The sequence below is a fragment of the Ictidomys tridecemlineatus genome, chromosome 3 (assembly GCF_052094955.1).
Source record: "Ictidomys tridecemlineatus isolate mIctTri1 chromosome 3, mIctTri1.hap1, whole genome shotgun sequence".
NCBI lineage: Eukaryota > Metazoa > Chordata > Mammalia > Rodentia > Sciuridae > Ictidomys > Ictidomys tridecemlineatus.
Genome location: NC_135479.1, coordinates 131447598 through 131460836, shown reverse-complemented (window position 1 = coordinate 131460836; position 13239 = coordinate 131447598). Strand labels below are relative to the sequence as shown.

Here is a 13239-nt window from a genome sequence, read left to right as displayed (position 1 = left end):
TTGCCTGCTGCTGTGTCTGGTGCCAGGGGCCCTTGGGAAGAGGGTTATACACTGCCCGGCTCCTGAAGCATTGAAAATCCATCCCTGATGCCAGGTTCAGAGATACCTCAAGGTAATGCCTTGAGACATTTACCTAAGACAGTCAAAGACAAATAAACAACAAAAGAAACTCCAAAAGATATGACATGTTTTAAATGTAAAAGCTTCAGTTGCCATGATTGAGGGGAATTTCATAGAGGAGATGGCTCTGAAGTTGGGTCCTAAGGATGAAAAGTCATTTGGATTTTTTATTTTTTTTAAGAAGTCACAAAGAAGAAAATGAGCATTTCAGGGTAGAGAACAGGAGGAGAATGGTGATCAGATGCATGGGAGACAATTTAGGAGACACTCCCTGAAGGGTGCAAGCAGGGTTGGACTGGAACTGCAGCTGGGGTTAGAAGAAATGAGACCACAGCAGTGGAATGGGGCGAGATCCAGAAGGCCTTGATGCCAGGTTCAGAGATACAGATGTTATCCCCCCGGCAGTGAGGTGTCACTAAAGGTGTTTGCCCAGGAGTGGTGTGCCTGACATGGTGTTCAGGGAAGGGGGCAACATACAGTACTTCCCTGGGATGGAAAACACCCAAGCAGCATGGGTTCTGTGACAGCTGCTAGAGATGAAAGGACATTCCAGGGGAAGACTTGGCAGATTAGGATCTTCCCTGAAACGCTAGATGAATAACAGAACCTTTATCAGGAGCACAGAACCAGGAGAAGATGAGTTTGATGGGAAAAGAAGATAAGTCAGGTTGGGGCATGTTGACCTGGTAGTGATGGGAAACTTGAAGGCAGCTCCGGGGAGTCAGAAATGCAGGACCAGCTCAAGAGGAAAATTGGGTCTGGAAATGCGGATCTAGAAGGTGCCAGAGTGGAAGTGATTTTTTTTTTTCACTCCATGAGTGTTATTTTATTTATGTGTGTGACCAGATGGCCACACGTTCTAGGATTGTGTTCAGTTGTGTCCCTCACAGAATTTAATCTTGTGATGTGGGCACAATGCCACACCGTTGTTGAATGACTTGAAGCTACAGTGCCATTGCCCCATCTCTGATCCCAATCTCAAACCCTCGTTGCCATTAGCACCCCTGAAAGGCCACTTGAGCTGGAAACACGTAGCCGCTTGGCCCCTCAGAAAACTCAGCCAGTGGACAAAAACCTGCCTCCCCGATCACCTCTCCTCCATGCCTGGGCCTGCTTCCTCTCCACCTTTCCGAAGCTGTCTAAGCGTCAAGCTCTTGTCTCCCCCGATCACTGGAAAAGCAGACCTAATTTCTTTTTCTTTTGTCTTTTAAGTATAAGATCATCCCCACCCCGGGCACCCACCCACTGCTGGTCTTGGTGAATCCCAAGAGTGGAGGGAGACAAGGAGAAAGGTATGTTTTCTTCTCTTTCAAAGTGGAATAGCTAAGACAAGCCCCTTCCTCCCCTTGACCACAGCAGAATGGAGACCCAGGCTCAAATCCCAGCACCACCACTAGGCCTTCATCTCCTGGCCCCCGGGGCCTTAGGAAGATAACAATATCTCCTCTCCTAGGTTATTTTAAGAATTAGGATAGCCCAGTGCTTCACGCAGGGTCTCTCTCATGAGCCACTGCAGAGTTCAGACTGAATCCTGAGAAGCCTCTTCCTTCCGAGTCTCACATGTCTTTTCTTGGTGAAAGAGACAGCAGGACTCACCTGACCTGTTCTCTTCCCTGAGAATGCAGAGCACCCACCTCATGAGTGAAGAAAATGTCCCCTTTTCTGGAAACTGGGGATTGCTAAGCAGAGTGGGAAGAGAGAGCCACTTCTGCCTTGGAGGCTGTTCAGTTCCAGGGTGATGAGCAGATGACAGTAATGTGGAATCCATGTCATGAAATAAGAATAAGTAGAGCTAAACAAGAACTACGAGGACCCCTGTTCTGGTCCAAGGGACCTGATTAGTCTCCAACTAGAGCCCTGAGATCAGGCCCAGATGTGGTCGCTGCCCTTCAGGTGTCCAAGCCCAGCTCCTCCTGCATTTGCTCCTGATTGGGGGCTGTAGGGGCCTTTCCCTAGGGGGGTCCTTTGATACCTCACACTGACATCACACTGCCCGAGCCACACAGAACATTTGGGAGAAAGTCTCCTTGGGGAAGAAATTCTGGGTTTCTCTGCCCTATTCTCTGCAAAGAAGGGGTGAGGCTCCTGGGGTGGGAGTTGGAATCTGAGATGTAGGGGCAGCCTTAGACCAGGGGGTGAGGATGTGGTGATGCCAGATAGACCTGGGATATACCAGGTCTGCGGGCACTCTTCTCCCATCTCACATTTAAAAGGATGCTCAATCCGACTACTGATTTCTTTTTCTTTTGCCTTTTAAGTATAAGATCATCCCCACCCCCAGGCACCCACCCACTGCTGGTCTTGGTGAATCCTAAGAGTGGAGGGAGACAAGGAGAAAGGGGGTCACCCTAATGTGACTTTTTGCAATGACATTTTCTTCCCCTACCCTCTAAATTTTTTTTTTCCTCTCTCTTTTTCTCCCCCATAGAATTCTTCGGAAATTCCACTACCTGCTCAACCCCAAACAAGTTTTCAACCTGGACAATGGGGGACCTACTCCAGGGTATGGAGACAATAATCTTTATTTTTCATCTCTCTCTTCTAACCTCTGCAGAAGATACCTTCTTTTGTCACCTTTTTAATGTGTTTGATCCCTGAAAAGACCATTGGATACCTTTTATCTTTCTCACATCACACTCTTCTGGATGTGTTCAGAATCACCCCTTATGGCTAACTCTACCTTGTCCCCAAAAGAAAGGAGTTGGTCTATAAGATGGGGAAATTGCATATACCATTCCTTTGATTGCTAGGAAGGCGACTGGGGAAATATTTTAACTTGATGGTAAAGCAGTGCTAGCTGGCATCTTCCTAGTCAACCCCGGGTAGGAGAAAGTGTTCTTATCACTAGCATTTTGGAAATCTATATGGCTACTCAGAGGTCCACCCTCTGTTCCACTATGGGGGCATTTGAGGATCAAGACACTTGGTTATACGATGAAATCATTGTTTTTCTGGATGGTCCATTTTTGAGGTGGTTACACTCCCTGTGGCCCTTCTCCTGCTACTCCTCTTGCTGTTTCCTTGCTCTTTAGCAGAAGGTTGGAGAAAAGGAAGTGCTTTATATTTTGACTGAAGTTCTGACAGGAGGAGCTGGGCCCACTGCAGCAGCTACCATGAGGAATTTCCAGACCCTGTAATTGGAGGGCCCCATGGAAGGCACGGAAAGACTGGGCTCTTCCCAGTCAGAATCGATGCTCTAGCGCCACCTGCTGGCCAGTCTCGGCCTCGAGCTGTGCACAGCTAGCTGGGTTTTCCCACATCTTAACCTGCAGTTCTAACTCTGAATTCCAGGAGACCCCTCAAAGGGGCTGGCTGGAGAAAAGACCAAAAAATAGAATCCGTCCCTGTCTTTGATTGTCTGACACAAAGCTCTTATTTATAGCGCTGGCAGGACAAAATCAGGTTAAAATTAGAAATGTGCAAGCAGATTCAGTACTCCTACCACAATTTAACTATAAAACTAATTTGAAAGCAGAATCCATCCAGGCTGCTGAGGTTTCTGCCTTGGTTGCCATAATTGCCCATTTTTGTTGGATAGCTGCAGCCCACAAGTGCCTTCACCAGCCCACCCTCCTCTTGGGTATTACAATACTGGAATGCAGTCCTCTGGCTTAACCTTTTTGATATTCAACTGTTTTACCATGGGTAACAGGTCAGGGGCCTACTCCCAGTGCTAGTGGGTCCCCAGTGTCTCTGATGTGTGTATCCATCTGTAATCAGACAGGCCATCTAGCTGAAGGGAGCCTCCATTCAGAATTCACTTCTTGTAAGAAAGCAGAGTTCTTCAAGAGAGATGGAAAAGAAGAAATGTTAATTTACCTACACAGGCATCCATGACTCAGAGAGCCCCAGGGGTCTTCTCAGACCACCAGGATGGGCAGAGAAGAAGTATAACCTTAGATTCTGAGTCTCACCCAAGGTGTTCACAGGTCACTTCTATTCTAAAACAGGATTTCTTAACCATGTTATGCCATCACCCCTTTGCCAGTCTAGTAAAGACAATGGATCCCTCCTTGGAATATTATTTCCTAATACACAAAATGAAATAATACAAGATTACTGGAGAAAATAATTATGTTGAAAAATATGTATCGATACACTAAAAAAAATTAGTGATATGGGTCTACATATGCTTCATCAACACATTAAACAGAGCATCCATAGCCAGGTCAAATAACTATTGCAAATTCAAAGCAGCAATGAACATACATGATAGGTTGAGATATGTGCCACACTGTAAAAATATCTGTGATTTTGATTGCTGCCAAAGTCACAGGTATTGTTGCCTATAGTCATAATTTAAGGAAATACTAAATTTCAATGAGAGGTTAGGGAAGACATGAATGTAAGATATTCTTCTTCAAGTTCATGACCTTCTGAATTCTATCCATAGACCCCTTGGAGAGTGATGGACCCCTGGTTGAGAAGCCTGCTCTAAATTAGAGTTAAAACTTCTGGGGAAAATGGGGTGATTTCTCCAATTAGGTCTGGACCCATAAAACTGCAAAATGAATTCAGCCAATTCAGGGCATCTCCCTTAAAGGGGAGGTTGCAAGGACATAACAAGCAGGAGAATTCAAAAGGAGTCAAAATATTGGGGGTTATTTGTATTGTGCAAACTGTAGGTTTGTCTGCCCAAATCACAGAGAATTTCCAGAAAACTGCTTTCTATTTATGTTGAATGTTGAGTCAGATTCTCCTTATACAAGGATAGCTCTCTGGGATTTTTCTACATACTCAGTGGCAATGCATAATAATTTCTAGTTTCAGAACATTGAGTGACCCTTTCAACTCCAAAAAAGAATCGAGATCTTAACATACTCCCGGGGAACAGAGAGACTCTAACTCAAAAAGTCAAGCTTAGTGACAAGACTAACATGGACTTTCTTCTATTTCCCAGCTTGAACTTCTTCCGTGATACTCCAGACTTCCGTGTTCTGGCCTGTGGAGGAGATGGGACAGTTGGCTGGATCTTGGATTGCATTGGTAAGAATGGGTTGGAGGAGGGCCTTTGCTGGTTATTTATAGTGAGTATATTTAAAGTTAGTAGAAGGTAGCTGGGCGTGGTAGCACACACGCCTGTAATCCCAATGAATGGGGAGACTGAGGCAGGAGGATTGTGAGTTCAAGGCCAATCTCAGCAACAGTGAGGCCCTAGGCAACTCAGTGAGATCCTGTCTCTAAATGAAATACAAAATAGGGCTGAGGATGTGGCTCAGTGGTTGAGTGCCCTGGAGTTCAATCCCAGGTACCCAAAATAAGTAAATATATAAAGTTAGCAGAAGGCAATAACAAGAAGAGAGAAATGTAGCCATACTTTGTTCATCCTTATATTTACCCTTGAACTGATGCTTAACTAAATATCTACTTTGGATTAAAAAAAAAGAAGAAATTAAAATAATGAGAGTACTCCCAAAGACATGAAGATAACAGTTCAGTTTCAGGCCTTTCCTCAAAAACATGTCATGGCCAGGGTTGAGGAGTATCACAGGCCGGATTTTGAGGGGAAGGAAGAGGGGGATTGGGACTCAAGGCAGATGCCTGGTGGACAGTAGAAACCAGAGCACTAAGCATAGCTGCATACCCAGGGGAAACCATCAGGAGATGAACATCTGGAGCCTGGGTCCAGAAAGCACATCTGGACCCAGATGTGGCTCCATGCAAGCAAAGAAAGGTCACGCTGGGCTGTGTCCTATATGCCTAGACCAACAGGGCATTGGAGAGGCCCAGGCTGAGAATCTGGAGGCCAGGGTTGTGGCTCAGCCACACCTGGATCAGTGGAGACAGCACCCACAAGAAGTGATGAAAACTGGCTGTGAAATTCTGCAATGGGGCATAGCCAAGATCTGACCCCAAAGGACCCAGAGAAACACTGCAATGTGGAACATAAGGACAGGAAAGCCACCAGAGGAAGTGCTGGGGAGCACAGTCATCAGAGTCAGGGAGGCCCAGAGCCAGGAGCCCCGGCCTGCTTCAGGTTTCCCATCAGTCCTTCCACAAATGCCTCCTGCATGCCTCTATGTGCCAGGCCCTCCTGGAGGATGTGGAAGTGCCACCTGAACAAACAGGTGAGCATCCTGCCCTGCTGGAGCCCACCATCCAGAGGCCAGAACCAGGCAACACAGAAATATGTGAAATATAGAGAATATCAGAAGATGAGAAAAATATAACCAGGAAGGAGCAACGGAAGCACACAGGTTAGGTGGAGTTGCAATCTAAGGCTGAGATGTCAGGGAAGACCTCGTAGAGGAGAACTTGTTTGTAGGGACACCTGGAGAAGGGTGAGCCTCACAGATGCCTTAGGAAAGAACAATCTAGGTATAAGGAACAGCAGGTGCAAAGGCCCTGAGATAGGAGCAGGCTGAGCTCTTGAAGGCAAACCAGAACAGAGGACATACAGAGAGCATTACAGAATGTGACGCAGAAGTCATGAGGGACCCCGTCACGATGACACGTAGGACATAACACTTGGAACATGGCTTTTATACTGGGGGAGTCCCAAGACATCAGGTAGTTTTGAGTAAAGGAGGAACAATCAGGAAGACTACTTAGGACAGGACTGCAGTGATCCAAGTGAGATGTGACCAGGACTGGCCACAGTGGAAAGAGGAGACGGTGAGAAGTGACCAGAGTCTTTGGAAGATAGAAGCAACAGGATTTGCCGGCAAACTGGATGTGGGGGGTGAAAGGAATCAAGGGATGGCCAGGACCAGGTGCTGAGCTGTGCAGGGGTGCAGAGGCTCCAGGAGTTGTCACAGGCCTCCCAGGGAGGGTACCAAGGCACACCTGCCTCCTGCTGCTCCCCCACCCGCGCACTGGTTTCCATGGACACAGCCCTGCTGAGCAGCCACCCACGCTCTGCTGTCACCTCGGGCTCTGGAGTTGTTTGTGGGAGGAGGGAGGAGTTCTCTGGGGGCCCAGGAAGAACGGTTGATATGAAAAAGGCAGGCGGCTGTGGTACTGGGCTACCTGCACGGTCCCCTCTCTGTCGTGAGGGAGAAAAACAGGCTTTGGTGAAAAGTTGCAGAAGATTTATCTGTAGAGAACACAGGTGCCAGAAGCTGTTCGGAACAAGGAATGAGAGATCATGTGAGATGGGAAAGAAAAATGTCAGGTTATTTTCCACAGATGAGAAGACCAAAGAGAAAAATCCGAGGCAAAGGGATTCACTGCCTAAGGTGCTCCCTCCTTCCCTGGACACGCATTCAGGCATCCCTTCAGTGGTCTCCACTGTCTCCCATGGTCCCCTCTCTGGTCTGTTCCCACTTCAGCCAGGGATTCAGGACAACGTGAAATCCATCAGCACCTACCCTCTATCCTCAGGATGAAGACAAAACTCTTCGGGTGACCTGCAGGGCCCTGGGTGGCCCAGCCTCCACCCACCCTTCCAGCTTCCTGTTACTCTCTGTCCCTCCCCCTTGGGACTCCAGCCACCCAGCCCTTCTCTCAGACCTCTGGACGTGCCAGTCCCCTCCCCACCCAGGCCATTGCCTAGAATGCTCCCCAGCCTCTGCCCATGGACTTCTGCCTCAGATCTTAGTCTCCCCTGACACCTCGACAGCCTCAGTCGCCTCATTACAGAATCGAGCTCCTTTCCTTTCTGATATGAATGGGAAATTGTGCTTTCTGTGCGTGAGGACCCTGGAGTGTATGGTAAGCACCAACACCAGGGTTTTTCCGCCATCAGAGCCACAGCGCCTCGCCCAGCACGTGGCGTGTAGTAGGCCTCCATAAACTCGTGGAGAAGCCGCTGCCAGTGAGACATATTCCCCTGGGGTCGGGGCTGCCGTCCATCCAGAGGACCAATGAGTGGACGATTGCCAGAGAGTGTGATGAGGTCATCCCTGAGGCTAAGAAAACAGCCTGAGGTGGCACCAGGTCTAGACCAGGGGAACCAGGGAGGGCTTCCCGGAGGTGGCTTCTGAGCTGAGCCACAGAGAGCTCTGTGATTTGTTTCAGGATGGTTGACCAGTGGAGTGGGCGGTAAGGCATGCAGAAAGACGAGCCTGGGGAGAAGGCAGAGCCGGGGCCTGGTGCCATAGAAGGAAAGCTGAGGTGATGGGGCCGGAGCCCGAGGGTTGTCCGCCTCGAAAGAAATATGGAGAAGACACTAGGAGGTAGAACTGGAGGCAGAGGGAACAGGGAGGAGGCTGTTGCCGCAGTATCAGTGGGAAGGGATCATCCCTGCACCCAGGCATTACCGTGGGGATGGAGAGAAGAGATCGCTGAGAGTCTGTTTCGCATCACTGACAAAATATCTGAGGAAAACAGATTAGAGGAGGAAAGATTTATTTTGGCTCACCATTTCGGAGGTCTCAGGCCGTGGTGGGTGGGCTCTGTTGCTCTGGCCTGAGGCCAGGCAGAACATCATGGCGGAAGCTATGGCAGAGGAGAGCTGCTCAGCTCCTGGCAACTGGGAAGCAGAGACAGAGAGAGACAAAGAGGCTGGGACAAGAAATACCCTCCTAGAGCTGGTAGTGGTGGCACACACTGTGATCCCAGGGACTCAGGAGGCTGAGGCAGGAGGATTGCAAGTTCAAAGCCAGCGCCAGCAACTTAGTGAGGCCCTAAGCAACTTAGCAAGACCCTGTCTTTAAATAAAATATTTTTAAAAAGGCTGGGAATATGGCTGAGTGGTTAAGCATCCCTGGGTTCAATCCCTGGTAGAAAAAAAAGAGGGGGGAGAGGGGAGAGGAAATACCCTTCCAGGCCACGCCCCCAGTGATCTACTTCTTCCAACCAGGCCCCGCCTCCCAAAGCTTCACGTCATCAGCTAGGAATTCATCAACTGATGAGTGCAGAGCCCCCATAATCCAATCACTTCCCAGGAGCCCCACCTCTGAACACTGCTGTGCTGAGGAACAAACCTTTAACACCTGCGTCTTTGGGGAACATTCCAGATCCAAACCACAGCAGATGACATGGGTTTCCAGGCTCAGTGCCATGAGGATGGCAGACCTGCCAAGATGGGGACTCCAGAAGAAGGGGCAGACAGGAAACAAGAGCCTTTCAGGCAAAGGGGAGAGCATGAGCAGAGGCAGGAAGGCATCAACTTGAGTCCAGGACCAGGATCCATGAGTGAATGGCCCCGTCTTCCATCTCAACACTGGCAGGCAGGCAGCCCCAGCTTGAGCCTCCGCTGCTGAATCCTGCCATTCCTGCACCCCAAGTCACATTACTTACATCCAAGGGCACTGTGACACAGGGTCTGTCAGTGTGCCCCTCTGGAGTCCAGTGGGTGCCTACACCTCCCTCTTCAACCTGCCTTGCCTGTGAACAGGCTGCTGGGGCTCCGTAGCCAGAGGAAAACATGATCTGCTATGCATACTCTGATGGTTCTGTTCAGTGTTCATTCACAACCAGTAAGGGAGAAAAGAGTAGGAATCTGTGTGTTCCAAATTCTGGAAAGTGGTGGAAATGATAAACTGGTATGGGGTGTCCGTAGCACCTAGAGATTTTGCTTGTTTAACACAAGGGGTTTTTTTTTGTTTTTTTTCTCTGAGGGTTGGGTGGTGCTAAGGATTGAACTCAGGGGCACTTGACCACTGAGCCACATTCCCAGACCTGTTTTGTATTTTATTTAGAGACAGGGTCTCACTGAGCTGCTTAACACCTCACTTTTGCTGAGGCTGGCTTTGAACTCATGATCCTCCTGCCTTAGTCTCCTGAGCCACTGGGATTACAGGCATGTGTCACCGTGCCCAGCTAATACAAGATTATTTTTTAAACTTTCAAATTTTTTTTAAAATGCCCCAAATTTTCAGTTTTCCAAATGCCCCACTATCCTTTAATGTTTTAGACCCACCCATTTTAATAATATCTGTACCTGCCAAGCCCCTGAAAAGAGGAGGAGAATGGACTTGCAGCCACAGAGATCTGGGATTGGATTCTGGCTCCAGAATTATTTTCCCTTGGTGAATTTCCATTTCTTCATCTTCAAAGAGAACATCTTGCAGGGTTGGTGTCAAAGATGAATGGGAACAAGTGCTGGTTATCATTAGGACTGAAAAAATGCAAACTAGGCTGAGGCAGGAGGATTGCAAGTTCAACTCAGCAAGACAATGTCTCAAAAAAATAGAAATAAAAAGGGCTGGGTGTTGTAGCTCAGTGGTAAAGCAAAACCCCTGGGTTCAATCATTGGAACCAAAAAACAAACAAAAATACAAACTAGTGTTTTTGAGGGGCATACTGTTATCTCAAAGAACAGAATTAAGATGAAATTTGGACCAACAGGTACAGGTTACAGGGAAACAGCTTTAGCTCAACATGAATTGCACATTGACAGATGTGGCACAATTTGTAGTGGTTAACACACTGCAGATGGAATGGCTTTAGGAAGTAGTGTGTTCTCCATCATGGGAGGTGTCAAACAGATTGCTGCGGAAGGGTTCATACATCAGATCAAGGATAGCAAAATAACCCAAGAATTCTGTAATCCAATGGTATCTGGTTCTCTGTTTCTTTGCATGGATTGCAGATAAGGCAAATTTTGCAAAGCATCCACCAGTGGCTGTCCTGCCTCTTGGAACAGGAAATGACCTTGCCCGATGTCTCCGTTGGGGAGGAGGTGAGTATATGTTGCTACCCTGGGGACCAGAGCTCTGCTTACAGGGATGCTCTACAGAGGTGATCTGTGACCCTTTCTCTGACTTCTGTTCCCTGCTGGGTCTCAAATAGAAGCCCCTCTCCTGGGCTCTGAGAACCCTGTGCTCACCTCCCTATAATTACTATCATCCTGAAGCCATCAGCTTAGAGCCAATAGAACATATTCAACTTTAGGATAAAGACCAAATCTCATTTGTCCCTTCCCAGTGCCCCTTCCAATAGGAGTTCACATAGACTGTTTTTTAACGTAAAATTCCCTGTCCCCCAAACAATGATCTTCTGAATTAGGACTCAGAATACAGACAAAAATACTACATCCCTAGTTAGAGTCATTAGGAACATTCAGATTATCCCAGGTGCCCAGGGCTGTGGGCTTTCATTTTGAAATTCCCCTAAAGGGGGTCACACAGTGTTAATCGGTTTACAGTGCAAAGAGCAGGCACTAAGGAGAATTACACATGGCCACAGCCCCCATGGAACTGGGCAAGCTGCAGAGGAAGTTCAGCTTACCGCAGAGTGGACAGATCGGTCCAGCAGACAGAAGAGCTGCAGGGACTCCAGATGGCTGATCAACTCAAGGAGTGATTGTAGACCAGTCAGGGTATATCAGGATTCAGAGACTGGTTCTTTCTTGGTGGGCAGGTCAGAGAAAGCAGGAGCCCGCCCTACAGGCCAGCTTAACATTCTGCCTATCACCCTGTCCATCTCCCACAGGACACAGTCCTGGCATGGATCTGTTATCTCCCCCACACAGCTTCCCAACCATCCAGCCCACCAATTCAATAGGGCTCCCTTCAGCTCCACAGACCCACCCACCTTTAGCCAGCACCCACCCCCACCTCAGACTTTCAAATCACTCCAGCCTCTTCCTAATTACTCTATTGTCCTTCCCTTCTCTGTGGTTCAGGGAACGCAAGTGTCTCCCCCACAGGCACACTGGGAAGTTACTTGGTCACAGATGCCCCTAGGGTCACTTGTCCTGACCTGCGCATCAGCAACAACTTAGCCTTTCTGCTCTGGTGGCAAATGCAATGCCATCATCCACAGGTTATGAAGGGGGCAGCTTGACAAAAATCCTGAAGGACATCGAGCAAAGCCCCTTGGTGATGCTGGACCGTTGGTATCTGGAAGTCATCCCCAGAGAGGAGGTGGAGAACGGGGACCAGGTTCCATACAGCATCATGAACAACTATTTTTCCATTGGCGTGGTGAGTTGTTCAGGGGTCACCTTTTTGCATAGTAAAAAAAATGCCCAAGAAGGGCTCCAGTTTTCCACTGTCCCCTCTGGGTCTGTCCTGCCCTGCCTCAGTCCTGACTCGTGTCTGAGCATCCTGAAATCTGGTGTAGGTGTGGACACCCTGATGACGCAGCCCTTCCAACCCTTGATTATGGAGGAAATTGTTTTCTCTATTATGTTAACTAACACACAGTGAAAGATTGGAAATTTTTCAAAAGACATATTTACCCTTTAGGTAATTTGAAGCAGTTCAAAAAAACCAACACTGAGAAATATCCAAGGGGCAGGAACAGGAGGAAACATTCACATAGGCTTCAGGAACTGGGAATTCTGATCCTCAAGGGAGGACCCTGGTCCCACCTGGCTTGGTGGGCTTAGCACTCAGGATTTCTTCCTCTCCTCAGGACACGTGCTCCAAGTGCTTCATAAACCTCTGCGAGGAGGCGTTTCCTCCTGACTGACCACTCCCTGGTTCTCTTGGTCCTTGATGTCCACCCTGTCAGCACACTCTGCATTGATTGAAAGGCTTAGCTTGATGTGCCTGACTCACCAATGCAAGAGCACATGCCCTCCTGAACACACACGCACACACATAAACACACACATAGCACAAGGACAGCACCGTGTTCCCTGGCATCCCAAGCCCTCAGGACAGCTAGTTGTAGCTCAGTCACCTTGTTTGCTAAACTCGGCTTCTGGTCCAAAGAACATTGAATGGGCACTGCTTTCTATACTGCTGGGGACAGGATGGGTGGGGAGGGGACAGTAAAAGGATGGCTCATGTTCACAAATACAGCCAAGGTTTGGGAGAGGAGTTACAGCCAGGACACTAACACTTATTGAGCACCTACTATAGGCTTTCCACATTGCTAGGCTTTATGGGGTCTAGTCCTCACAGCAGTGCTGCAGAGACCTTTGTTCCCATCATCCCCATTTTACAGAAGAGCCTTCAGGATTCTTGACTCATAAGAGGCAGAACTAGAACACAAACAGCTGTACTCACCCTGAGCCCAGGGTCCTTCCTCTCCGTTTCCCCATCTTGGGAATTATGCTACCAGGTTTTATGTGCATACAAATCCCTTCACCCAGTCTCTGGCCCCAGGCTGAGTGGCATCTGCACTCCACAAACTCTTTTGAAAAATTTGGTGGTTAAAAAATATAATAGTGAGGAAACACAAAGGGACTGATGGGTAGCTTGAGGGGATAGCAGGTTGAAGGGACGTGTTTTATTTTTTACTAAGAAGGCAAAAGGTGAAGCACGGGAGAGGAAAGGATTA

The 13239-nt window shown here is 48.3% G+C and overlaps 1 protein-coding gene across 3 annotated transcripts in view; it reads left to right on the top strand.

Moving 5' to 3' along the window:
- Positions 1–13239, top strand: part of Dgkg (diacylglycerol kinase gamma) — a 199698-nt gene that overhangs the window by 82181 nt on the left and 104278 nt on the right. For all 3 annotated transcript variants that reach the window (XR_005726868.2, XM_078043820.1, XM_013361065.4), the window contains 5 exons: positions 1333–1412; positions 2549–2623; positions 5021–5106; positions 10598–10687; positions 11773–11933. Coding sequence is in view for 2 of the 3 variants with exons in the window: in XM_078043820.1 (XP_077899946.1) it covers positions 1333–1412; positions 2549–2623; positions 5021–5106; positions 10598–10687; positions 11773–11933 (492 nt within the window). In the remaining variant the exon portion in view is untranslated. The remainder of the gene's footprint in view (positions 1–1332; positions 1413–2548; positions 2624–5020; positions 5107–10597; positions 10688–11772; positions 11934–13239) is intronic.